This window comes from Struthio camelus, chromosome 6, assembly GCF_040807025.1.
Source record: "Struthio camelus isolate bStrCam1 chromosome 6, bStrCam1.hap1, whole genome shotgun sequence".
Classification (NCBI taxonomy): domain Eukaryota; kingdom Metazoa; phylum Chordata; class Aves; order Struthioniformes; family Struthionidae; genus Struthio; species Struthio camelus.
The window spans coordinates 44,063,857-44,091,552 of NC_090947.1; the positions used below are offsets into that span (position 1 = coordinate 44,063,857).

The 27,696-nt window shown below is 47.5% G+C and overlaps 1 protein-coding gene across 2 annotated transcripts; it reads right to left on the reverse strand.

Annotated features, from left to right (window-relative positions):
• Nucleotides 1-1,195: 1,195 nt before the first annotated feature.
• Nucleotides 1,196-24,382, reverse strand: RND3 (Rho family GTPase 3). 2 transcript variants are annotated; one of them, XM_068949372.1, is made up of 6 exons: nt 20,338-24,382; nt 15,656-15,814; nt 15,477-15,564; nt 8,172-8,281; nt 6,617-6,751; nt 1,196-3,292 (listed from the first exon to the last, which is right to left on the reverse strand). In XM_068949372.1, the coding sequence occupies exons 2-6, from the start codon at nt 15,803-15,805 to the stop codon at nt 3,041-3,043; spliced, it is 735 nt and encodes a 244-aa protein (XP_068805473.1). In that variant the 5' UTR covers nt 15,806-15,814; nt 20,338-24,382; the 3' UTR covers nt 1,196-3,040. The 2 variants fall into 2 exon arrangements, with proteins under 2 accessions (XP_068805473.1, XP_068805472.1); XM_068949371.1 differs by lacking the exon at nt 20,338-24,382 and having other exon boundaries at nt 15,656-16,019.
• Between the last annotated feature and the right edge of the window lie 3,314 nt (nt 24,383-27,696).

Below are 27,696 nucleotides of genomic sequence, written 5' to 3' on the forward strand. Positions count from 1 at the left end.
ATTAAATACGAATTGAAAAACATTCCTTATAGCAAGACTCACAAAATTACGGCCAAAGGACTCAATCTGTTTAGATTAACAAAGAGAAAGTGAAGAGGCAACTTAATTATAGACTGTAATTACCTACAAGGGGTATTTTAGATGTAATAATAAAGAACACGTCAATCTAAGAAATACACAGCAAGACAGAAGGATTTGGAGGCTGGAACAAGACAAGTGCAGACTACAAACAAGATGCAGCTTTTAGGTTTCAGGGCTGTCTCACAAGAGGAATTTTTAAACCGCAGCTGCGTGCTTTCATGGAGCACTGTCTCCAGATCCAAGAGGGACTGACGAAGGGCCTGTGTTTTAAGGATGAGCAGACAGCAGCGGTCCTTGCACATTTATGAATTGCTGAAAAGACCACTTCATCTCCAAGTGACGTTCCATACGCAAACCAGTGCTCCGCCATACAAATAAGGGCCTCCTTACACAGTAAATTATTCACCGATACAATTACAGCATACACAAACACCGAGGGAAACAAAAACTCCTTTGATTGTCATCAGGAATAGAAAAGGATCATCAGGTGCCACAACACTGGGCAATGGCAAGCATTCGCAAGATAAGCAACTGCTGGGACTTTGTAATGACTTCGGAAACAGAGCAAACACACACGGCTCAGTAGACCCAATCCTGCCCCGATTCTGCTGGGCAGGAGCACGCTGGCTGTGGTCAGGCTCTTACCCTCTGTGACAGCCGAAGTACCTAACAAAGCACTCCCATATGGGGACTCCTCTTTCAAGAGTCATAGCAACCATTATGTCACAGGATGGCAGAAAATATGCACGTCTGTTGGCGAGACAAGCCTGCCTTTACTTAACTCACAAAGAATGGCTCGCAGGAACAATGCATGCAAAACCTTTCAAAAAGAGGCATTCAATGCTTTGGAGGCTAAAGAAAGCCACAATTCACTTGTTTGCTTGCTCTAGTTTCCCCAGCCTCTGTAATTTTTGGGAAATGCAGCTCGGATAAGTGCACCACACTGCATACTTTGATAAGCGGCAAAAAAAAAAACCAAAATGCTTCTGCAAGAGTCAGTGAGACTGATTTCTATTCAGCTCACATCCCAATTCCAAGCTAAGCCTGGCCTACGGTTCTGTACAATTACGTCCACAAAACACACAAGTAACAATGAACTAACACACAAAGGCCATTTACACTACAAGTCAATTACTTTTTTTATTCAAAGAAAAAAAAGGTATTTTAATAAATACTGCAGAAACATTAACCAAACATACAAAGTGACTTCAACAATTAAAAAAAGTAATGGATGTCCTGTTTTATAACAGTTATAACTTATTTTCTTTTCACAATATTTAAATACAGAAAGCACTTACCAGCTATTTTGTAATACTGCCCTAAGCGCATGGTTGCATCAGTCAAAAGCTTATTAATGGTGGTAAAAATGTCTTTTTGTGGGAAACAATTGGAAGTTTTTTTTCCTTCTTTTAGCAGATGAAACAAAGTGCTGGGAACATATGGAGCTGGGTATTAATTATGGTAATCCTTTACCTTTGCACAAATCAACATGAACACAGCTTTAATACTTCAAAAATGAAGCATTATCATCAGAAACAATGCTTGTTCTCAACAAGCTATAGCCACACTGGTTTGAGCTTACAGTATCCTTTCTTTGAGAGAAGCCATGAAGTGAAGTTGGTCAGGAAACAGTTGCAAACTATTTTAAAGGCTGATTTATTTAATTTAACAACAGTAATCAGCAAGCTAAGAAGAATTTGACTCATCTGGTTCACTGAAGTTATGTTTAAATGATCGTTGTCTGGATACGTATGCATTAGTCTTGCAGACTAAACGCTGTATCCCGTTTCCACTGGGGACCCTTTAAGGCGTCACAGTTCTGCAGACTCCATTTCCTCACAGCGCTCACCATGAGCGAATGAAATCTGTAGTAAGAGACGGCTGCCCCAAATAATCATAGGGGAGTGTATCGCATACAAGATAATCTGGCTCTGCCGGTTCATTTGCAGATTCTTGGTTTTAAGCATAACCGCATAGAACCACATCATGGAATAGCTCTTCCCCATAGCATTTTCAGAGGGCTAAATCTTAACTGCTGGGCTCTACCGGCCCTAACAGAAGCAGAGGAGTCTCAGGGCTTCCTCAGCTAGGCAGTAAGGCTTAATGAATTATTTTCTCAAAACTAACAATCATTTGTAATCAGAGCTCTTAGCACCTTTCATTTGATTTTATAGTTGAACCTACAGTGAAATACCCATACAGTACACCAGAACTTGAGATCATTTCCATTTTAAATTACAACTACAGAGGAATGGAAAGTCAAGAGTCCTGGAACAGGCAGGTAGCTTGCCCCCACACGCCAATTTGACCTGTAGCGAGGGCACCTATAATACTGGGAAGTCTCAAACGGTCATCATCTTCAACTTGCTCAAGTTTAGATTGCCTTGCTGAGATGTCAGCACAAACTCCAAACTTCTCACATACAGTGTTTTCTTCTAGGTGACCCACGGGCCTTCACGTAATTTCCATTTTAGTGATGGGCTACTAGAAAATTATATCATATCCTTTGGAAAACCAACTATAAGGTCACAGGAATAGCTCCCTAATGAGGAGGGCACATTAATAAGTCTGGTTTTAAAAACGTTAAAGTATTATTTTATCGAAATCAAAGTGGTAGCATCCAAGAGTAGAGCATTAACAAAACAAGTATTGTCAAGGACATCTCTTTGCTGTGCTATTTTTCCATTCACCTTCTCTCTTCTCAGCACATTCAAATATTTTCCTTTTTTGGCATTTTCTTCCATGTTACATTTCTTGATGCCACCTCATTTAGAGCCATTTCTTTTCACTGCTTGGTCTACATCCTCAGTTCCTAAGTACAATCTCACACAACAGAGTGAAGAGTCTCCTTTAAAGCACTGGCGTAAGCCCTCATTATATACCATGTGGCTGTGTACTTCATTGAGCCTTCACCTCTCCTGAACACACTCATCCTCCTTCTTAAGGTAATCTAGGTCCTTCACATCACAGTGCAACTTTTTGCTTTGTCCTTTCGCAAGTCTGTAGCCACTGTAGAAAGTTCTGGCCTGCCAGGCATGTGTGAAATCCGCTTCGTTGCCCTCTGTGATTTGTTTCGTTTAACATTTTTATTTGTTTTATTCACGCACGCCAAGGTGGCAACATGAAAAATGTCTCTCACACTGTTTTCTGACTGTAAGGCTGAGCATTCAATATATGTTGCTGCTCCAATCTGTTTGGCCATATTCGCACCCTAAGGGAAAAAAAGAACACACAATCAATACCAAGCTTCCATACAGAGCCAAAGCAAACCACAGAATCACTCTTCAGCACTGCTTTCCATACACACAGTTTTGGGAAAACAAACGCTAGAACACCAGTGCGACAGCCAGCAACTAATTTTGCAAAATAAACAGAGCTTTGGTTCCAAGATGTATTATACAAATATTCAGGCATTGTTCCCTGTGAGGGAAAATAAGATTTGAAAGAGAGACGATAAGCTTAGTAACCTGCAAATAGCTGCAGAAACCCTGAATCATATTTAGCCGGGCCTTTCCGCAATTGCGCCCTTACGCCCTACTTGCGCTGCTGAAGCATGTGCTCACTGTGAAAGGCGTGGATCTGGCAGCTTCCAGATTTAAGCCTGGTATTTCCAGAGAGAAAGGGTATTTTGACTCACTTACAGGCTAGTCATTATGCCTCTGTCCCGGAGTGGAGCATGCAAGTCAAATCCTTGTTACACTTCTAGTAGGAAGGGGCAAAATTCAAAAGGGAAAAGTGCTGTGGGTTTCTGGGCGAGGGGGCCAGTCACATGAACTTACTGTTAGGGGAGGGGGACAGTGGTCACCAAGCCCTTCTTCTAAGCCCTTACCCAAGCCTTCTTCCAGCAGCACAAGAAAAAATATCAAGCTGCTTTGACCGATCAATATTCTGTGGTGGATTTTGCTACAGGAAGATGATACAGCATTGTTTGGAGAAGTTAAAAGGATCATTTTAATGGAATTTTACTTCGGAGAGACAAAAGTACAGAAGTCTTCCTAGCAAGTTACTAAATCCAACCACAGTCTTGATGGGCCACTCCTCATGCAGCCATGTACATGAGAGCGCACTGAAGTCACCTGACCCCTCCTCTTTGCTCCCAGCTGTAACAGGCAGGCTGATGGCACTTATCTATTTGGACCACATCTTCATTACGTACTGTTTGCACTGCAGTGATGCAGTCAGCAGTCATTCTTATTATCAATAGTAAGCATGATCCACTGATAAAGCAGTATTAGTTTCCAGAACCAAGCCCTCCCCACTGTTAAATACCTTAACTCCTACTAAGCTAAACCTACATCACAGTGTGCGTCAAAAATGTTTACTCAGGTGCAGCTGACTGAAAACTGCCTAGCATACCTGCAGACAGGATGTCACCATGAAGCAAATTTATCCTCCAAATACTTCCTCATGAAATTAAGTGACATGGGAAAACCCTTCAAGTCTGATCCCATGTTGACTTAGCAAGGCTCAGGGATATGAAAAGAGGAAATTGTGTTATCTTCACCCCAGAAGACTTTTGGCATGGAAAAATGCTGAGAAAGTTATGGGGAAATCCATTTCTTTCCCAACCACTTTTCACAGCAGTGATGCACTTTAATATCTTAATACAATCAGACTAGGTATTTCCAGGAATGTTTTGACCCATTTAAACAGGGAGGAAGAAAGCAGTACTAATGTTATGGGAACTTTAAAACCACATTAAACCATGAGCTTTGTAGATTACAATGTAAACTTGATTTTCTCCCATTAATTTCCAATAGCTTTGGCATTTGGCTTTCATGCCAAACTGTGTAATTAAGCAAACGAGATCAGGGAGACTAACCCCTTTAATACCCTACTGCTAAGCTCTCCAATGAAGCAGTCTTCTCTAGAACTAGCACGCAAGATCACTGGGTTGTTTTATGCCACTGCTGGACATGAGCAACAGCAAAAACAGAACCATTGCTCACCAAGCTTTCATTTAACGTAGAGTGCAAATGAAGTTGTGCGAGTTTGTGGAAGTAGGGTCCTCACTATATCATGTACCATTTTTCCTTTGCTGTTTAGCCAATTGGTATATGTAATAGGTTCCTTCGGCTGGCCTAGTCCTTTGTCTCCATGCGACTCCTGCTCCTAAAGGGTACAGACTAAGCTGTAACATCAGGAGAGGTGTGAGCCTCCAATTCCTGGTGTCAGGAAACATTTGTTGGATTTTTAAGCACTGTTTACGGAAAAGGGTCAGATCTAGTCATTTTACTTAAGTACCGTTAAAAAAAGGAAGAGTTTAACATATGAACTTCAGATTGATTATGTCAAACGGCAAGCAGGATTTCCCTTCAGATTTCTAAGTCTTGTACTCCTCCCCAAAATAATACGGAACGTTCTAGCCCCAAGGCTGAACAACATGAAAATATATCAGTGTAAGCCACCGCTTTTGTACAAGACTGCATCTCCTGCAATTAAGCAGGAAAATTCTCATTTCTTAATACTCTGAAACTAAATGGCATTTAGTTTCAAAGAGTATCATCTGAACTTGGAGGGATATATTTACTGAGTTAAGCACAGCAAAAAAATTAATATAAACAGCATAACCCATCACAGTAGAACAGCCCATCTTATATTTTAATTAAGATACTCAGTTTATGGCATATCAGCATTTTTAATTTTAAGCATGCTGTAGGAGGCTATATTAGTAATTGCATGTTATGAGCTGTTGGGTTGAAAAACCTGAGGCTTTGGCATAAGACATCAAAAGCTGTTTGATAGTGTAGGATATGCACACCAGCTAAAGTTGCCCATGCAGGTATCATTTTCACTCTTACACCCTGAAGGATGTATCTGAAATCACCACTGTGATTCAGCTGCAGTACAGGACACATGTGTGGGTAATAAGGGGAAGTTTCTCTGGATCCTAGTTTTCCTATCTCCTGTCCTCCTCCCACAGCCTGCTTCCTTTCCCTTTCACCTCAGTTTCTTCAGCCACCACCCCCCTGCCAATGTCTGGCTCCAACCTTTTCACTTCCCCAGCAGCAGAGGATTTCTGCTAGGGTTTGAGGAAGCTTGCTGGATTTGCTGCCACCTTCAGAGGGAGCTAAGCGATGTGAGAGGGTATTTTCAAGCAATAGGATTTTTAAGGGGTTGGATTCCATACAGTACTTGTCAGCATGCTAAAGCTGCATGGATGACATAAAAATTTTTGTCTTGAGAGTTCAGGTTTGATAACTAGTAAGTGATTGGGAAACATCACATCTCAGTTATCATTTTAGCTTCCCTACAGTCTCAGAGAAGTGGTAACTTAAGTTTTCTTTCACTTCAAGTCTCTGTGCAACCAGTAAGGCTTCAATCATTATGTAGAAACTTATGTATGCTTTGGGGGACTACATGACTTTTTACTGCATCCAGTCTACACGTAGGCTTTGCCTTTGCTCATCACAGCTTCCAAGCTCACCTCCAGCAACTATTCAGTAACATGTTATCTGTCTTCTTGGATGCATCTACACTAAAAGGGAGGGAGAAGCTGTTCATAAAGATGAATGCAATGACAGAAAACACTTACCTGATCATAGGACACTGGCGTCTGCCTGTGATTAGAAAGTTCTACTAGCGTGCTCACGTCTGTACGCAGATCCGACTTGCAACCAACCAAAAGCATTTTGGTGTTAGGGCAAAACTCCTGGATTTCACCTTTCCACTGCAAAATTTTAAGGGCGTTACTACACTGGAATCATTAAGTGTTTAAATTTATTAGAGAAACAATGGAAACAGGATGAAGTTGGATAACTTTTCCACATAAAATTGCATGATTTCTTTTACATAACAGATGGACGCAGAGCTTGAAGCTTAGCTCTAAAGGCAATAGTGCCAGCAGTATCTAGGCAAGGATGAAATCTTGCAATCCTATACACTCATTAGTTGTACTGACTCACTAAGCAAAAGAGAATGAATGAGATCATGTTTACCTACATGAGTAAAGACCTGCAGCTATGTCACTCCCCACAGGCAGTAAACAACCAGCCATACCCATACAGAGACAGGAACCAATGGAAGCTGGTGCCATTACATTCAACGGTTCCTCAGAACTGAGCTATGGAAGCACGTCTGGTATGAACAAGTATTGCTATGCATCGGCTCTCACCTACATTCTAACACCTAAAAATACATTAACCTGTGAAGTGTTCAGGTGTGGTTATCCCAGTAATAAGCCATTCAAACAGACAACTTTTGATATTCTTTGTGTCCCTCCCCACCCATAGAGGGTTATTGTGAGAAAACTAGAAAGGCAACAACTCTGCAGCCAAACTCAGCTTCTACAGGCTTGTTGGCTTACATAGTTGAGATGATAATCTTTAGTATTTTCTGTAAACTATTTAAAGCACTGCAGGCTACTTTACTGCCACTGAATCAGAAATCACAAAGAACCACCTCAGGTCATTAAGCTTCACATGCAACACGGCAAAGTTTGAGTTGCACCTAGTGACCAAGGAGAGAAGGTAAGACCACCCTGTGAACACAGACCTCGACTCTCAAACCTCAGTGTTTTAATTCAGTGGAGAATCAGGCAGACTCCTGAATTGCTGAGCTTCTGAAAAAGTCAGGTTTGGTGTGGGGTTACATTCCTATGCTATTGTTAGGTCTTCTTGATGCGTCCCAGCCTCATTTGCTGCTGGCTCCTTCTTACTTAAGATTGAGAATAACGTAGTCATGGCATAAGTCTAAACACTTGGCAGATACATTGACTGCATCTTTGAAACATGAAGTTTCAGTCCCGTCTGTTAAATGACTATAGCTTTAGAGATAGTTTCTTGCTGCATCCAGCCTGGTATACTACATTATCTTTAACTATTCATTGGTGTTTTAAGGGCAGAGGAATGACTGTTTTGCTTCACACCTACAGCTTTTATTAGGTAATTTTGTTGTTTTCAATTAACATTCATTCCTTTCAAACAAAGAGCTTGTGTTCTAGCAATGCAAAACAGTCTGGTCTTCCTCCCATTGAGGGGGAAAAAAACAACATAGAGGTTTTCAGTGTAGGAAACAGAACCACTCTTCAGAGTTTTAGAGGCAGGCTACTTATAAACAGATCCATACTCGAATGTTTCTCAAGCACTTGCCTTTTTTAGCACGCTGTCAAGAGTTTCTGGCCGACTAATGTCAAAACAAATCAAGACAGCATCAGAATCTGGGTAAGAAAGTGGACGGACATTGTCGTAGTAAGGGGACCCTGCAGGGAAAAAAAAAAAAGCATTATCAGTTTTATACCTTTGACTTTTCTAGTCATTCAAGTTTTATTCAGAAAGTTCAGTAAAGGCTTCAGTGAAGTTCTTTAACAGCAGCCAGCTACCATCTTTTCTTCAAGAACATACCCTGTATTCCCAAAACACTATTTCAGTCGCTCACTGCCACACTTGTTTTTTGCCTAAAAAAGGAACTGCTCTCATAAGTAGGTAAGATGGATGGCACCCTTGTGATTCATCTTCCACTGAAAGCTTGTGATGCTCCCCAATAACTGGGAAAGGGAAATCAGATCAGAGCAGGTTTAAGTCTCAGCATTAATCTGCTGGAATTGACCCGAGAAAAATAATCTTAACACCTTCCTTCCCACCTCCCCCCCCCCCCCCAAAAGCTTCTTCAAAGTTTGACAAAGTTTTGACATTAATTGCACTTTCACAGAAAGTATTTTACAGCAGGCAAATAATTTGATGAGTACAGAAATAAACCAGTCTCAGAAGAAAGACTCTTTTACAGTCCACAGAAATATTTTAAGATATTTTCCCTTATGTTTTGAAATAAATCACATCTTGATTTTTCTAATATTTAAAGCATGTAAGAAGTTTCAAGTGCAAAAAGCATCTTCAGTTGTCATGGCTACTAGCAATTTTTAGAAGACTGTAGTTAGAATTAAGGCACTTTTCAGTATTCCCAACAGAAACAGATTCCAATCCTGTAGGCATGCCTGAGTAAGCATACCTATAGCAAAGACTGACTAGTTTGTGCACCAATATATAGGCTTGCAGTCTGCTTTCACATTCAGCCCATAGAGCAACTTTTGGTCAATGAAAGAGCACAAGCTAGTCTACTCTGATCGAATGCAAGCATTGCTTTGTGCATATTTTACTCCCAGCACTGTCAGGAGGCATGTTAGTTCTTTGCAAAGTGCAGAGTTACACCAGTGTCTGCAGACTCAGAGATCTCATTTCTATCATCTGTTGAATTCTGAGAATGGATCTGAGGAAGTTTTTCCTTTTTGTAGAGGGTTCCCATCACATTACCAGCATTCAATTTGGCCTGAAAACCTCCAAGTTTTACTTCCCAAGTAAAACACATTTCTCATTCAGAGACTACTTAACAGCAGTCCAGTGGGTAAGGGCTCTGACTTTGAAATGCATGCCTGTAACTTAAAACTGCATTTTGTTAGCCATATATGCTCTATGCTGTATTTTAGGTCCATGACAGATAAAGAATATATAAGATTACAGCTTTCAAGACAATCAGACATGAATTTTGGGGTTATCATCTAATTATATCACCAATTTTCTTCAAACTATCTAAACTAATTGTCTGTAAGGTCTCTGAGGCTAAACAGATTATAACTGGATTAGAGAAATTCCTCAAGTTTTTAACTGACAGACAGCTCATGCTGTTGCACAAAGCAGAGAGGGGAATGGTGTGAATGCATCACAGATGACTTCAGTTGGGCAGCTTATGTGAGAAGGAAGGAGTAAAGAATCCCAGGAATGTTGTTTTTGAAGTGAAGAGTAACACATGGGGAATGAAGCATTACCAAAGTAGGCAGCAGAAGGTAGTTTGTTGAACAAGACTTTTATTCAAAGGCTCATCTTCATAAATAATGCCAGTCTAACAGAGGCAACTTTCAAAAATTGCTTTTCAGAAACTGTTAGCTGTCTTCAACAGTAAATGGCATGTTAGGAAGATGCCCAAGCAAGCTGACCTGACTAGTTGAATACTCGCTCTTTTGGGCCAAGCTCTGCTTGCCGTTACTGTCAATAAACATGCTCTCACTAAATTATTGCCCAGTTATCTCCAGCACTGCTATTACACTGCCTAGAGCCCCAGGGCCAAGTTACCAGCCTGTGGCAGATATATTGCCGAGGAGGATGTCTGTTAACCAGCCACCCATACTGCTCTGCAGTAGCACCAAGCTGGTGCAAGCACAAGCTCCAGCCTGAGCACCCGTTCAGTGCTCTGGCAGTTCTGAGCACCACTGCTGCCTTGCAACGCTCAGGCAAGTAAGGGCAGGATTAGCTCCTTGTCTTGAAGATCATTATTGTTAGGCCAAATAGCTGCTGTCTAAAAAGGAGTCTCAAAGCCTCACCCAGAAACTAATTCCTTAGACACATACCTAACTTCTCACTCACTAGTCTTCAAGGACACAACACACCATATATGTCCATCAGCATGTATTTATGTATACATACAGTCACCAGCTTCAGCCTGGGCTCCACTTACTGGTTCAGCTGTAGCTGTGTTTGCTTTGAGGGTTTTTTTAGATCTTCCTTCTGAACTTCTCACTAAAAATGCTGAACGCTAGGATGACTACATGTAAGAGTACGCAATTATTCAAGCTAATAATGTCAGATACTCGTAACTTGCATCCTTTATTCTGGGCAGTCATGTACTCTGACTACACTATCAAAAGATTTATTTCCTGGTCACATTCAACAGCAGTTACCACCTTTATTACTGCACAAATAAATAGCAGCTACAGACTATGCTCCGAGTCCATTCAATACAGCATTTCAGTATTTTACCCAGAGAGATCCTCAGAACCTAGGAATCTTAGGAATGAGACTCAAGTCTAAACAGACAATGTTAACACAGCCCAGTAAGACTCTGTTCAGTCTCTCCAGTAAGCCTGCAGATTTGAAGCCATGCCAACCCACAAGAACATGAGGGGAATGCACAGCTACAGCTATGGTATGCCTGAAAAAAAGCCTATTTGTTTTATCTCATAAGAACAGAATCGGACACATTTGTCAAAGGCAACTTGAGTAATTTTCCTATTGGATAATGATGCAGTCCATCTTATTCTGTGGTGGAAACATTAAACTGCCAAACAGATAAAAAATTTCAGGCAATTAGAAATAATCTAGACCTAAATAATTCAAGCATTTTAATAGCGGTCTACTTCCAAGTCTTCTGTTTTTACAGAGTGAAATGTAAGAAGTTCAGCTTCTAAAGTGAGGTAGAAGCCCTACTCAGAAGTAGGCTTGGCCCTGGAATAGAGAAGACCAAAGTTTAAGCTTAAAGTATTGCTGGTTTAGTAAACAGCAACAGAACTGTTCAGAGTCAAGCTTGTTTTTTGCTTGCTTAATACTACCTGAAGCCACTAGATCATTGAGCGCTGAAGCCCTCTTTGCCCGCAGGTCACAAAGCCGCTGTGAGCCACCCCAGAGCAGGTGACTCATCCCCCACAGGCTGAACCTGGGCAGCTCCTCCCTGCGCTGAACTGCTCACACCACACCAAGCAGCCAGATTGTGTTTGTAGCCTTCTGGACTCCAGGCAACTGGATGAACAACAGATGAGCAGCAGTATTATCTCACCCCCAAATCCTTGGGCTTACTAATTACCAGCTACATAGAAAGTATACTAAATCTTGCACTGGGAACTTTAAGTAGCTCATTCACTGTCGATGGCCTTCCCCCTTCCAAACTCCTCTTGGTTATTTATTTTGTTTACTAAGTAGCATAATGTGCCATCTCCAAACACAGGAGCATTACACTATTGGTAGCATTTTCTACATTTATATTGATAGACCTCAAATAGGAGTACTGACAGGTCATCTGACATTCACAATTATCAATCCTAATTTTTCCCCAAAGGAAAAGAAACTGAATATTAGTTACCACTATATCATCATGAAGGAAAAGAGTCACCACATGACTCAGTACGACCAACTTGTAAGCAAACTGAAAGGCAACAATAAAAATTCGCCATTTCCCTTATGATGCTTACTGTCAGAGAACTGACAAAAATAGTTCAATTTGGATTCTTGTTATGTTACAGATATTTCAGTAAAAACTTAACACTAGATTCTTATATAGAAACTGAACACTGTGCACATTCAAATCACAGTAAAGCTAATTTGGTTTAAAGCTCTAAGGCCTTCCTGGATTTAATTATATGCTAATCCCCAGCAGAGCTTAAGTATTCCTGGCCCTATTGAGATTTTTTTTTATTAGAGTACCCAGTACAATGTCCACATTTCAACCAATAAAAACCCTGAAATATACTGTTAGACAGATGCCTATCTAGTTAGTTAATAGCATTTAATTTCTATGCTACAGCCTCTGTGCAGCTAGTAAGAAAGATGACTATCAAATAGTCACTTTTAATGGAATAGGGTAAACCCTCAGTAAGTGCATGTTAAACCATGTATACCTTCATAGACTTAAAGTCTAAAATATTAGTATTCTTCATGAAGTCACATGGATCACATGAAGCTTCTTTAGCCTGAAGAAATTTCTTGCAGATACCCTACCTAACAAAATAAACATACGGCTGCCAAACAGCTGAAGAGTGCCATACTGTATTACCACAGCAGGGAATTTTTTTTTAAATGGAGTTATTGCAACCAGACATTCCTGCTTTGAATAAAGGGTTGGTAGTCCAAAAACCCATTGAAATTCCAGTTGGCAAGTGCTGTCCTTACTGGAGTGGCTCATTTAAATCCTTATAATGACTTGCAGAACTAGACAGTACCAGAAAATACTTGGCTAGTGAATCTTCCCATTCCACTCTTATGAGCATGTTTTGTCCCTTATTTCTGTTGATTTACCCGAGATATACAATGGAAGCTTCCCAACAAGCTTACAGCTAGCTTTAAGAGTGTCTAAGATCAACTACATGATGCCCTATATTTTGTAGCTGAAGTCCTCTGGTAAAGACCACATGGTTATTATGCAAGTGATTTTATATAGGTAAATGAAAACCACCATAGCAGCGGGGCCTGTTTCCACCCTGATGCAAGACTTATTTTACACAAAGGCTTACAAGTTTTTCCACATTTCCTCAGAGGGCAAGAATAACCCTCAAATGGCAGTATCTTCCCATCAAGAAAAATTCAGTGGGAAAACTGGCATTTAACCTCAAGATACTGCCTAATTAGCAAGGCAGCTTGATGCACACTTGCTTTTAGAAAGTAGTATCAGTCTTAAACCTTCTTCAGCTGTTTTCTAAAGACTGCTGAAGTCATCTTGAGGTATCTTGGAATCAAGTTTAGTTAAAGAGCATCTTTTCACTTTAAGACATACAGAAGTATTCCAAACGACATGGCCACCGTCTCCCTGTGTTGCAGGAGAGATTAACTGCCATATACTAATTCTGAGTTCAGTTAGACCTTTTCCTGCTTCTAAAGTCATTAAGACATTTACTCTAGTTCAACAGAGGACTAGGATGGATCTGTAAAACAGATGTATTAGTAGGAACTTAAGACAATGCTAAAACACTACCTTATCTTCTGTTGTCTCTTATCTGGTGATGCAATTTTGAACGTAGTTTGTAAGTTTGGTGTAATGTTTCTTCTTACAGTCAGTGGGAACTGCTCTTTGTAAAGCAACACGATCTGCACAATCCCACAACCAGAGGAACTACTGCTTGAAAACTTTATGCAAGTCCAAGCATTTGATCTTTCAAACATTCCCTCTTCTAGTTTCAGATTGCAGACAAATTAGCCTCCTGATCTTAAGTCACTGACTCAGTCAAGTTTTCTGTTAGTTCCATGATGGGCCTCAAAATACTATAGACACATGCAAAGACTGGCAGGCTGTTTCTTCTTCCAGTGTTACTGGTCTTTTGAAATGCTACAGAAGTCTCATACAAGAGTGTCTCCAGCCCTTTTCTTTTACATACAGATTCTGAGTCTCTGCATGTCAAACAACTTAATTTGCAAGTATGTGGTATTTTACTAGCCAAAGATATTTTTTCCAGAATAAATTGCAACTGTTATTTTTCAGATGTTACTCCATAGTTCAGTACAGTGAGCCTAGTAACCAAGATGAAAGCTCAAACCAGACACATTCTAGAAGTCTAACTTGGCATGAGATGAAGAAAAAGGAAGTCAGTTTAAAACTATGCTGATATCGAATGTGGGCAAAGAGGCTGCCTTTTCCCAGTAACAGTGTTGCAAGAACTTGGAATCATTTCCTGAACAGTAAAAGGAAAGCTAACTCATATCTTAAACTTTTAGGAGTAGATACAGGTTTAGTTTCTGTTAAGATGCCCCAGAGGACATTTAGAAGAAACTGCTTGGCTCAAATTCAACACTAACACAAGCCAGCCACAAAGCCTGTAAACCCGCTTCAAGAAGAAAGGGCTAGCATACCCTGTCAGGTTTCTTAAGCTTTTCTCAACCACTTCTGCAGAGTTGGTGGCAATTCATGTGCTACCTCTGACCACCTCTCCCAGTGCACTCCACTCTCTAACCACAAGAGACTCACTGGCCATTTCCACCTCCCTCCAGCACTGGAGCTGGTAAAGTTCAGGGGCACATCCTTGTCCCCCAGTCGTGAGCCTGGTCCGCCTGCCATATCTAGAGGAGTTACTGACTTAAAAAGAGATCCAGCCACAGAGCTGCAGTCCCAGATTCTCCCCCAGCTAGACAAAACAAGCTCAACCTTTGGGATCCTCTTAATAGGTGTAACAATCTAGGAAATTAAATCTACCACCAGGCATCTGAGCTGCTGTTTTATGAAATGGCCACTGAAGGCACAATTGGAAGAGTGCAGGAGGACACCAAGCACCGCTCTTCTGATGCCAGCGTGCAAGCAAGGATCACTCCTGCTGCATCCTCAGGAGGCCAGAGATGCCCACTGACCTCCTCGCCCCTCTTCTGCTCTGAAAGCCCTCAGCCAGGGGGGAAGGAAGAGCGTCACTTCTTGCGCTTTTGAAGGAAAGAGCCCAGAAGAAACTGCTGACTCCATCTAACGTTACCACGAAGGCATCTTACTGCTCTTCCTAGGAGGCTCGGAGGAAAGGCTTCCTACCTGCGCAGGAGCCAAGCTACCACCTGGCCCCAGTCAGATAAAAGCCCACCCTTGCACCCACCCTTCCCACCCCAGCTCACAGGAGTCGGATACAGGGCTAAGAGGATATTTTAGGCGATTAAAGAAGAGGCAGAGGCACATCCCCACCGCGGCGGGGCCAGCCAGGCGGCAGAGGCCGTTTAACGCCTGTCCCGCGTGGGTTCCCCCCCACCCTCCCCAAAGCGAGATTAGGTTTTTTCCACTCCCCCCCAAGTCCTCCCCTCAACCAACCCCACCCGAGGCGCCTCAGAGGCGGCGGCGGCGGCCGCCGTTGGGGGCAAGATGGCGCCCCCTGGGGAGCACCTGCCGCCGCGGGGGGCCCGCGCGGGGGCCACGCGAGGCGGGGCCGGGGTCCGCCGTGGGGAGGTGCTCACCCGAGGTGTCCCACAGGCTGAGCTCGATGCGCTGCGCGTCGATCTCGAAGCTGGCCGTGTAGTTCTCAAACACCGTCGGGACGTAGCTCTGCGGGACACACACACACACACGGCGTTACCGCGGCGTGGGGATGGACACACGGACACACGCACCCAGCGCCTCACCCCGCCCCACGCACCTCGGGGAAGCAGTCCTTGGCGAAGACGTGGAGCAGCGCCGTCTTCCCGCACTGGCTGTCCCCCACCACCACGATCTTGCACTTCACGTTCTGGTTAGGATCCATGACCGCCTTGCTGGATAATTTCTGGCTCGCTCTTCTTTCCTTCATTGAGGTCGCCTTAGTCCCGCGGGCAGGAAGGGAGAAGAAGGGGGGGGGGAAATGAAGGGGAAAGAAAAAAAAAAAGTCCCCCCAAAAAATAAACAGCTAAGGAGCCGCCAGCGGAGGTGGAAGTGGCCGGACCGCGGGACACCGCCGGCGCCCACCCCACCCCACCCCACCGCCGCCGCTCCGCCCGCCGCGCCGGTCCCGCGCGCACTGCTTTGTCCCCCCGCCGCCCGCCCGCTTTTATAGCCGCCCGCCCGCCAATCGCCGCCCGCCGCCCGCCGCGGCCCCGCCCCCCGGGCGCCGGCCGGCGCAGCGCGCCCCCTAGCGGAGCCGCGGGGAGGTGCAGCCGCCGCGGCGGGGGGCGCCCGGGGCCGCGCCGGGACCCCCGGGCCCGGCTGCGGAGCGACGAGCTGAGAAAAGGCTCCTTCGGCCCTTTTCTTTTTTTTCTTTTTTCCCTCTTCTTTCCTTCCTCCCTTTTTTCTTTCTTCTTTTTTCCTCTTTTTTCTTTTTTATTTGTCCCTTTTTCTTCTTACTCTTTTTTCTTTTTTCCCTCCTTTTTTCTTTCTCCTTTTTTCCCTCTATTTTCTTTTTTCTTTTTCTCCTTTTTCCTTTGATCCTCTTTTTTCTTTTGTCCTTTTCCTCTTTTTTCTATTTTCTTTTTAGTTTTCCTCCTTTTTTCTTTTTTCCTTTTCCTTTTTTCTTTTCCTCATTTTTTCTTTTTCCCTCCTTTTTTCTTTTCTCTTTTTTGTTTTCTCCCTTTTTTCTTTTTTATTTTTCTCCTTTTTTCTTTTTTCTATTTTCTTTATAGTTTTCCTCCTTTTTTCTTTTTTATTTTCCTCATTTTTTTCTTTTTCTCCCTTTTTTCTTTTTTCTTTTCCCTCTTTTTTCTTTTTTCTTTTTCTCCTTTTTTCTTTTTCCTTCTTTTTTCTTTTTTCTTTTTCCCTCTTTTTTCTTTTTTATTTCTCTTCTTTTTTCTTTTTTCTTTTCCCTTTTTCCTAATTTTTTCTTTTCCCCCTTTTTTCTTTTTTTTCCTTTTTTTTTTCCTTTTCATTTTCATCCCAGCCACAGCAAAACATGGGTGCTCCAGGAGGGAGGCTCAGCTTTCGCCACGTGCCTCCTTATGCCGGTGGAGTCGCGCGAAGGCTTCGCCACGGCTCGGATAACAAACGCATCACAGCAGGTTCTGCGGTTCAGTGCAAATGTTCTGGATTTTGTTCCTGTGTGTCACCCCTTCAGCTGGTCCAATTACTCATCTTTAATAAATTCTACACAGAATGTAAGCCTTGATTTCCGCTTGGGAATCATGTGGGAAATGGTAAAATCTGCAGTGTGCACTTTATCTGTGAATACTGAAAAGTTTGGGCAGCCAGCATCCCTTCTCTTTTTTTAAACGAAGAGCTCATCTCTGCCGCTCCGCAGCCTCCGTCCGGGGCTACTTCCCCAGCCCAGCTTCTGCCCCCCGAACGGACATGGAACGGGGAACGGCAAAGGAGCAGTAAAGAAACTCGCAGCTCCCGGAAAGCTGGGTTTGTCCCTTTTATTCAACATGGGCGCTTGAACAGGAAATCCTATTTCTTAAATGTATGGAAAGAATACATGTGCTTATACGTTCTCCTGTCTTCTGCAGAGCAAATCCCATTTCTTCATTCCCCGCCGCTCCTTCGCTGTATCTCTAAAGGCACACAGCGGTTCATGGGTGGATCCCATGCACCCTGGAGCAGGACGATGTTCCAGGGGTTCAGCACCGCCTCCGTGCTCCCGAATTCCTCGGAAGTCGACTCTCCCAGCTCAGGAGCATCCAACAAATACAAGGCGAGAAGACATCCAGCTCCGCTGGGAACGTGCACGCTTACCCGAACCTCGAGCCGACAGATCGAGTCAATATTAAAGAGGTCGCCCTTCGCGTTTCCAGGCGCTTCTCGGCATACGGGCGCCCAAGGGGACAAAAGGGACCGTCCTGTGCTTCAGTAGTGTATGAGCCCTCCGGATTTCTGCTCCGGGAAGGTCTATAACCGCCTGAGCCGAAAGGCCTGCGCCCAGACAGCTTGTTCGCTGTCGTTCCTGGGGGAGACGGCTCCAGCCATGTTAATCCCTGTAAAACTCTTACTCATGTCATGCTACTAAGTGTAACGCCTCTTCGCATACCTTGATAACTAGGGGGATAACCCGGAGTGGGTAATGTTTCCACTGGCATTTTTCACACGCCGTCTGGCGTTCGATTTAGAAGGCCGAGTTTCTTGCTTTGCTCAGGTCAAATTCACCACTTCTCTCCAGTCCTCATTCCTTCCTAGACTTTCGTATTTTCTCCCCTTCCCATCCAAGAGAATATCGTATACATATTAAGAATATATATAATCTAGTATGATCTATGGTAATGACTACCTATCTAGTGGAAGATTTTACGGGAATGTCAAAATACCTTCCCCCCTCACCCCCGAAAGTAATCTGCCTGAGCATTTTCTGAGACTGTAATAAAAAAGTGAAGAACAGTGCTTTTCGTATCTGAACGAATGCCTGATGGTTTGAATCTAAGGTTGCCATCAGAGTAGCTATTGGGGCAACGCCAGCTGCCAAAGCGTCTGCGTGGGAGGCATGAAAATGTGCGTGGAAGAGGTGAACCTGGCCAGTCCATCCCTCCTCCGGGCTCTGCGTGTGCACGTGGGCAAACACGTGAGACCCGCGCTACAGGAGCAGGATGAAGGTTTAAGGTCGAACGCTCCCGCGGTAGGCAGCGTGACCTTCCCGCGCGTCAGAAACGCATTATTTTTTCCGGAGGACTCGTTCAGTCCGCGCAGAGATGTTGTGACCTTCACGAGCAGCTCTTCAGAAATGCCTCTACCTCTCCTGCTTCAGTGTGTCATCCAGGCCTTGATGAGGGACGCTGTTCAAAACCCTCTTCCCAACACACGGTAATTCGTCATCTCTTTCCTCTTCTGCGTGCTTATCGCTGTCGTATGTGACTTCTTTGCAGTGCTGACAGTACCAAAAGTGATGGGGATTATTCACATACACGTTTTAACCCTGCCTCTGGAAAGCCTTGACGTTTGGAGAAGAGGACAAGTTCTCTATCAGCACCAAGGGAAACGTTATCAGGGCAGGAGGAGAGGGTCAGGGTCAGACCCTTAAGGCACTTAAAGGCCACAGCAGTCCAGCTGAGCATCCACCTCAAAGCAAGACTTCACGGCAGCAGAGCTTACCCAGCTTGTGTAAATATATTTAAAACAGGAGAAAGCCTGCACAGAAACAATAACATTGTCTCATGCGAGTGTGCTGCCGGTTGCTTCGCCGTTGCATTAGGCGTGATGTGCCGGTGCTCGCAGGAAGAGCGAACTGCAGGTCCAGGGTGCTCTGCCAGCCGCGAAGCCGCGGGCGTCTCCAGGACGTTTCCCGTCGCGTGATGGGACGTGGAGCGGCTCTCCATGGAGAGGAAAACATGCGAGAAGCCAAAAATCAGGACTCAAAAATCACAGGTTTGGCTTATTTATCTTCTTCTAAAATCCCAGCACTGCCACGCGGTCCTCACTCGTATAAAATCACTACCTGCCTCTTACCCAGTCCTTTCTATCCACAGACCTCAAAGAGTTCGAGCAGTTATTCCGGACAACAACGTAGGATTCAATTTTAAAATCCACAGAAATTTGTGGGGAAAATCCTGTCGCGTTTGCCGCCGTTTGGCTCAGAGCGCCGTGCTCTCTGGCCGACGCCTGAGAATACCCTGCCGACAAAAAGTTTCCGTTTTCAGTTGCCGGAGGTTAAGTATGGAAATACGTTTGAGCGGACCAGCAGCCCCAGTTGCTGGGGAGACAGTGAAGCCCTGCTCGTGCGAAACGCTAGCCTAGAGCTGGAGAGACACGTTCTGACGGAACGCTTTTCCATCAGAAATACTGACACGCCGAAAGCAAAGTCTTTCGCACAGCTGCTTCAATTCCAGGGAAATTCTGCTCAGAGGGCTCCCGAGCTGAAGCTCTCTGATAAGGCTGCGTTGCTCTGCCGAGGCTCCAACTCCGCCGTGCCGGGGCCGCGGGAAGGCCACGAGGCCAAGCACAGACGGGGGCCTGCGCCGGGGACGGGGAGAGGAAAAGCCTCCCCAAAGCCCCCAGATTTCGACGTAGCCAAAAGCCGCTGGTTTTCCAGGCGGCTCGCGGTCTTCAGCAGCAGCGGCCCAAGCGGGATCCGTAGGCAGGGAAAACTGGTCGTCGTTTCAATTAAATGACTCAGAAAAGACAACCCGGGCTCCTATTTAGTGTTTAGTTTGACAGTCCGGTGTTTCCGAAGGAAGGGAACCGCGCGCCGCCGCGGGGGGTGCGGGAAGCCCGCGCTCGCGTTTCCCGCGCCAGCACGGCCGCGGGCACTATTCCATGCTCTTATTTCTAAACCTGGTGGTAACCAGAGGCCACGTGGCTCCTAAGTCAGGCTCAGGAAGCCCCGCGCCTGTTTCTCCCCGTGCTCGGGTCGTGTTTTAGGAGCTGCGGGATCAGGACAGACCTACCGGAGCATGGGGCAGGCCCTCCCGCCGCGAACGTACGTTTACTTACGTTCCTCAGGGTACGACGTGGTGCAGCAGCGGCAGGTGCAGCCAGCCCCCGGGGCTTGGCTGAGCGTGCGCCGACGTCCGCCGGCGGTTCCTGCTTACCCCAGCAGGCAGAGCGGGAGGCCGGCAGCCTGAGCGTAAATCGCTCCACAGGTCTGCGCGGATTGGACGCGCTGAAAATTAATTCCTTTGTCTAGGTATTTCACAGCGAGGGCAAGACTGAGCGGTAGGAGCCAGGTCCTGCGCCCAAACCAAACGGTGACATCAGCCTGCACGGAGCTGTCTGAGAGCTTGTAGGAGCCCGGAGCGGTGCTCTGCCTTTGGCGTAAGGCCGTGCCGAGCACGCCCAGGTGAGCGGGTGTGCGCGCTTGGGTGTGCGCTGATGCCCAGATCGGACCGAAGCTGGAACATGTATTTGCAAAGTCAATGCAAAGCCTCATTTTTTAACCATAAAAGGTAAGAGCCCAAATTCCAGAGCTGAATTTACATGTCTTGCTGCTCGTCAACGTGGGAAAAGAATGCCGTTTCCTCCTACATAGCTGCTTCCCATCCCAGATCCTTCTCCCTCCCTTCGACTTGTCCATGCATGTTAAGCATCTGCTGGCATGAGCCAACAATTAATTATAAGTATATAATAACCTCGCATGAAGAAAGATACATGCACAAGCAGGGTCTGATTCCTTCGATGCTCACATAGTTTTTCTCCCACTACATTTACCAAATTGACTGAGCCACCCATACTTTTCGCTGGCCTGCGAGGAAAACGTAGCACCTTCTGAATAACGCCTCCGGGCCAGGATGATATAGCTGATGCCGGGGAAGCTGCACTCATCCTCTCATCCTTCTCCTTCTCTTCTCAGTCCTGATCTTTAACTTCTAACCAACCCCTCCCCTGGGAAGCTCTCTGACCTCCCACCTCACGAAAAGCGTGGGAGGGAGGTGGTTATTTTAATGTCCCAGCTTGCGCTCGGCGAGGCGCCAGGTTTGGGCGAACTCCTTTGCACTGTGCTGTGCCAGCTCCAGGTTGCTGTGAGGTTGCTCAGGAACCACAGCCCGAGACATCGCTTCGCCGTTTGAGCCATCGGCAGGGTGCAGAAGGGAAATCTTCCCTAAAAAAGGGATTTTTACTTTGGAACCTACCTTTGCGGATACGTTAAATGGGGAATGAGAGGGCCGCTCTTAGGTTCTCCTACCAGAATAGGCAGGAAATGGAGAGCAATGTACTAACAATAATAAAAAACAATTTTTGGTGTTAAAGTAGGTATATTGCAAGGTTTCTGGAATCTTCTGGTCAAAGCAGAGGAGTCTTGCTCGGTTCCTGGCTCTCCTGCCAGCTTTCCAGCAGGACCTGGAGCAAGCCGGGTCACGTCTCCGTGCCTCCTGCCTGGTCGGGGGTGCGCAGCAAGCCCCGTCCCGCGAGGGCACGGGAGGGTGAAGGCATCGCCCTGCTCTCCTGCCAGCCTCGGATTTGGCCGTGAGCGCCTCGGCCGCTTCCCTGCTGCGTGCAAACAGCCGAAGCGTGCGGCTGGAGCCAAACCTGCCCCAGGACCCGCGTGCCAAGCTCCTCGTCACAGTCCCGCCGCAGGTTCCTCGCTGCCTTGCCTCAGCGGGCCTTGATAAACTACATATAGGTCGTGGGCACTGGGCCATGACCGCGTTTTCTAGCTGCCGTGGTAATGGTGTCTACGGCATGGAGCTGGTCACGGATCAGCTATGTTAGGTGGGTTATGATGGCTACACCCAGGCCTCATTTTTCTGTGATACGCTGCTTTTTCAGCATGAGTTTTGTCCCCTGGTTTGTCCTGGGGAGCCGCTGAACAATGCTGCAAATGCTCCACCTGCAGCCCAATGAGCTTGCATGCGTTTTGCTGCTGGTGGTGAGCTGTACAGCAAGTTAATGCCGGACATGGGAGCTGCTGCCGTGTGGCTAAAGCCTCAAAGCACGCTACTTCAGCTCCAAAAGTTTTAAAGATGATGCTCAAACTGCATCTTCAGCCTGAAAGGCCTGGCCCGGACAAATGAATGGAAGTAGAAGGCTTTTTACCCTTCAGCATACCACAGGGGTGCTGATCCCAGGGAGTTGGGGGGACGGCCGGATCTATTTGGCAGAGATCATCTGAAGAGATAAAACCGATCCAGAGTGACCAGCTGTGCAAATCAGAGCCGTGCACATCATTGGCACTCCAGGAAACGTGGGTGCACGTTGGGTTGGTTTTAAAAGAAAGGACAGCAGCTTGGGAAGGGCAGGATTTACATCCACACAGGGCCGAGCTATACCAGAAGGCAGAGACCACCCCATCGGCTCGGGCAAGGAGGAGGAGATTGTAGCAGGTACGCTGGCATCGCTTCGTCCGTGCGGATCTAACCACACCTAGAGCTTGTGGTTGAACCAGGCAAGACCGTTCACGTCCGTGGCGAACATGGAGCCGCGGTGAGCCAAGCCTGGCGAATTCCCCATTTCCTAGACGGAGGATTTATTGGTGATGTTAATCTGGGGACATGGCGGGGGGCAAGATGCAAGGTGCCACTCTGGTGGGGAGAGACCCCGCGTGAAACAGCCGGTGCTCTGCCTCGGGCAGCAGTGGTGGAGCAGAGGCGCCGGGTGGACGCGGGGGATGCACCCGCTGGGCAGCAATGCCCACGGGACTGCTGAGCCAGGGGTGTGCTTGGTCTGCCAAAAGACCACACTAGGTTGTTCCCCAACGTGGCAGCGTTTTTAAGTGACTTTGCATCAGCTGCTGATGAAGAAGCCTCCTGGTGTTGAGTAACCAAAGCTGCTACCTGAACCTCCCTTGTTTGCTGAGACCTGTGCAAAGACCTAGTCCTCTGGCGGGTGAAGGCTGGGGAGACACCATCACGTGGCGTGAGGGAAGTCTGGGGAAAAAATAGCAGGGAATTTCCTCCAGCTCATTGGCTGGAAAGCAATACAAGCAACTTTTTCCAGTTTGCCAAGTCCGTCGGCCTCTTCGTGGCTGTCCTCACTGTTTGCCGGACAACTGGGGCGACGCGAGAGCCGAGCAGACCTGCAGCTGGCCAGCACCAGCGCGCCGCAACCGGCTGTATGGACGGGGTATCCCCGCGCGGGACCGCCGCGAGGAGCTGCCGGTGCCCTGCTGGAGGGGGCCGCGTCTCACCCCCCTTCCTTCCCTCCCTCCTTCCTGCCGGGAATCGCCCTCCGCGCCGTCCGGCTGCCCAGTGGCGACCCAAGCGGTGACGTCAGCAAGCTCCCGGCTGTGGGCAGACTGTTGGCTTTTCTACTGAGTCACCCTTTAGCAAACAACAGCGATAAGAAGAACGGCAGCGATGCAGATAGCACCTGCACTCTCCTATTTTGAGCTGGAGCAATAACTTTGGCATTAGGCAAGGGGAACCAAAAGTCTTCTCCTTCCAGAAGTGCTATGGAAAGGACAAACCGGGTAGAGGGCATCAGCTGGTGGCTCTCCACCCCGAAGAGCAGGGGAGGGCCAAAGCCGGTGCTTTGATCAGAACCTGAAAACGGCCACAATCCAGGAGGGATAAGAAGCGGTTTTGCTTTTTCAGAAAAGCAAACATCTTCACAAGCAGGCATGACTTATTATTTCCCCTCCTGAAATCGAGTTTCGAAAACGAGGCCGACGTGGCTTGCGTTTGCGACGCTGAGGTAACGAACTGAAGAGGCCGCTCGTCTCGCTCCGTCCCGTCCCCTTCGCGAGGGCCGAAACGCGGCAAGCCCCCGTCACCGGAGCGTCTGCCAAGCGGTGGCCAGCGTCGCCTCGCGGCGACTTGGCGCTGTTACTCGCCTGGCGCCCTTGACGGAGACCAGAGCCCTTCCTTACAGGGCGAGGGTACGTCCCAGCCCGCGATGCCACACGCACCGCCCGCTCGCCGGGCCCTTGGCACCACCTGCAGCCCGGGAACGGCTCGGAGAGTCGCCGCAGACCTTCAGGGAACCGAGGAGGAGCTTATGGGCTTCCCAGTAAAATCTTACGGCCTTCTCCATGGAGCAACGCCTTTACCAAATGGCCGCTTCTTCCCTTGGCAAATAGGCACAACCTCTTCTCTTGCGTTCTCTGTGTTAATTAAAGGAGGGAAAACAACGTTAATCCCTCAAAAACCAGTGCGCTGTTCACGTAGGCTCTGCTGGGCCAGGCACTGTGACCCCAACCCGGCACGGGGCGCCCGCCAGGAGAGCCTCAGGGATTTTGGGAGACTTAATGGGGCTCCTCGGTGGACACAAGGAGCCTTCCCCAGGGATGTTTTGCAAGAGCAGTGCTTTAATCCTCCTCTCTAAGTTTTCTCTTCCTGCCGCTAAAGCTAATAATCACGTTGTTACGTTAAATACGTCGTTGTTTCTGCAGGCACAACATACAAGGCTTTGCATCTGGTGACAGATGGTGACAATCTCTTTCAGTCGGGGATGAACACTCGTCCTTCTGACTGACACCGCCCGATACCAGGGCAGGTAACACAGAAAAGGGGTGAGTTGCTCAAACGCATGCCGACTTTTTTAGGAACAGAGATGCTTTAAAAATGGGTCAAACTCAAAGCAGCTGCGCAGCTGTTCATACGCACGTGCGGAGCCGCTCCAAACGCTACGCCCCAGGGAGACGTGGAGTCACCTGCCCTGGTCGTGCCTGCGCAAAGCTCAGGACCGTAGCTGAAGCTGTGGAGTGAAGATTTTATGGAGTTGTTCAACTGCTGCCCCAAAGGGGAACCCCTGGAGCGTAACCGTACGTCCTCGGACAGCCGCAGCACCCACGCGCCCTTCTTCTGCCCCAGCTTTCCGGCGCTTTGCACCCTCAGAGGACGTCACCTCCCGGCACTCCTGGTGCGCGCCGAAGGAAGATGGTGCATGCCAAGGAAAGGGTTTTCCCTGCCACAGCGTTAGTCTGCGTTAGGTATTCACGCATTTAAAGCATAGACCACACAGCAATTCAAATCCAGAGTATTTTAAACGCTCCTCGTAGCGATCGGAAGCTCTCCTAAGTCAGAGCAGCGTGAGAGGCTGCTATGGCAGCCTCGCGTGGGCTCCACGCGCTTTCCCCAGCCTCTTGCTGGGGAATGGCAATTTTGGGTGCCGTTCACATCCTTCGGCCAGTCACACACCCGAGTAAAATATTCCCCGTGCTTCGCCCAAGCAGGAAGTTGTGACGCTTTACCCACCGCGGCGCTAAGAGGCGAAGCAGAAGGATGGGCCGATCGCGTTGCTCCACCCCAGACAGTTTCGCCAGGAGACTGACGAGGCCTGGCGCGAATTACGGCATCTCCCAGGGCTAACGCAGCATCTCGCGGCGTGGTTACATGCGCGAGGAGGAGGGAGGGAAAGGTGGCAGGTACCCAGAGCACCGTAGGACAAGCCGGTTAGCAAATCCCACTTCCCGCACTGTGGCAGGAACGCTAAAGAACAAAAAAAAAGCCTCGTACACAAATCTCAGTTTCTCTTTTTCCCCCCCGTAGAAGCATCTCACCGTCACGTACCAGCTTCTAAACCTTGATGCTTCTCCTCAAATACTGTTTTGATCCCTGAAACTATCTTGGTTGTGGTTCCTCCTCCGGCCGCCTTTCCCCTTTCTCGGAGTCAGGCACAGAAGAGAAACAACGCGAAGGAAGAGCACGAGCAGAGGGGGGAGCGACGCCTCTCTCGAGCGGGCAGAAAGCCCCCGGGCCCCGGCATCTGACGTTGCCCTGTGCCCCCGGAGAGCGGCAGGTGTAATCCCGGGCTAGCGGGGGGCGGAGGGCTGAACGGGACTATTTGGGAGCCAGATACCTTGCCTAGCAAAAGTTTAACCGCGTCCCTCCAAATAACGGGGCATTTGGCTTTACAGCAGACCAATCTGCCGCAGGATGAAGGTCTCTGCCCCCTGCACCGCCCCAGCTCTCGCCCAGCACCGCGCCGCTCTCCCGGGAGCATCCCAGCAGCCACGGCCACCCCAGCTCCACCTACAGACCTGCAGATGTTTCCCTAGCCATAAAAAATAAAAATAAACGGCAGTTTGCGTGCATCCTCCGTTAGCCTGAGGAGGGTGGCCCCGGAGTCCTTCGCGAGGACCGCGCTGGTCTTCGCCCTCGTCGTCTGGACAAACCCCTCCGGCGGCGGGGCGCTCGGCCCCGAGGGATTCGGGGCCGTCGGCCGCGGCGCCTGCTTTGGCGGGACGCGATTCGCCGCGCGGCGTTCGGCCCCGGCCGGCTGCTTCCCAGCGCGCTCGCTGTGAAGTTTTCCCACAGTTTTTCAGGAAACTCGCCCTATTCGCTTTTCCTTGGAACAGGCCGCTAGCGCTGAGCAGAAACCCGCGGGCTCTGGGCCAGGTTTCACAACTCCTCCGAAAGTAACCCAGGGACGGGAGTATTCTTTTCAAAAAACATCAGCCCAGCAAAAACGGTAACTTTTGTGCTCCCTGGTTAGATAAACAGTGCTGTTCTTTTGCTCCGTACACAACAGAAATAGCACGAAGAAACCACACGGACACGGCTCGGCCCCGAATAACTTCTGCTAAAGACATCCCACGTGTGGTTTCTGGAGACACAGATACCGCTGCTCTGAAGGGCTTCTGGGGTCTCTTGGCGAAGAGGCAAAATACGAACTAATTCAATCATCGGCATTAGCGGAGGGCGCAGAGAAGAAAGGCATCAATTTTGCGAACCCCAAAACTTCTTTTATAAGCAGAACCAGCCAAGCAAAATATTGCCGTCCGGTATGGAAATCCCTGAAAAAAATAGCTCAACTAGGACAACGTTTCTAACTAAGGCAATTTGGCCGTGTATAAAGTACGTTGGCTTCTATGTGAATAACAGCCCATCGGTGTTATCACGCTTAGGAGGGTGCTGTGGCGCAGGACGGAGGCCGGCGGCAGCAACGAGCCGCAGCGGCGGGGGGCCGAGCGGGAGCGAGCCCCGAGACCAGGGCGCGGGGTCGGCTTGTGCCCAGCCAACCCATAAAGGGTCGTACGAGGCATTTCCCTTCAGACAGTAACGTCTCATATAATATACATTGGATGCATGCGAATATATGCACTGGTTCGCTCTCCTGCCACAAGCTGGGCTCTCCCTCGCACGCGGGGGCAGCCCCGGCTCGGGGGCAGCAGCACCGCCAGGCGGCAGGGCAGCCGGTGCGCTTCGGCAGCCCTGGGCAATGCCGTTCGAACGCTCCAGCCGGCCTTTGTAAGCAAGCACTTGACTTTTAAACACATTTTAAACACGTTTTCCCGCGGGAGGCAGTGCGGTTAGTTATGTTTGAAGCTAAACACATGCTTATTTGCTGTGTCAGAGCTGGACAAACAGCGTTCAAGGGCTGCGGAAGGCAGATCAACAGTTTTTATAAATACTATCTGCATGCAAGAGCACGTTATAGTTTTCAAGTAAGTGGCTATTCCAGCACTGCCTGGTA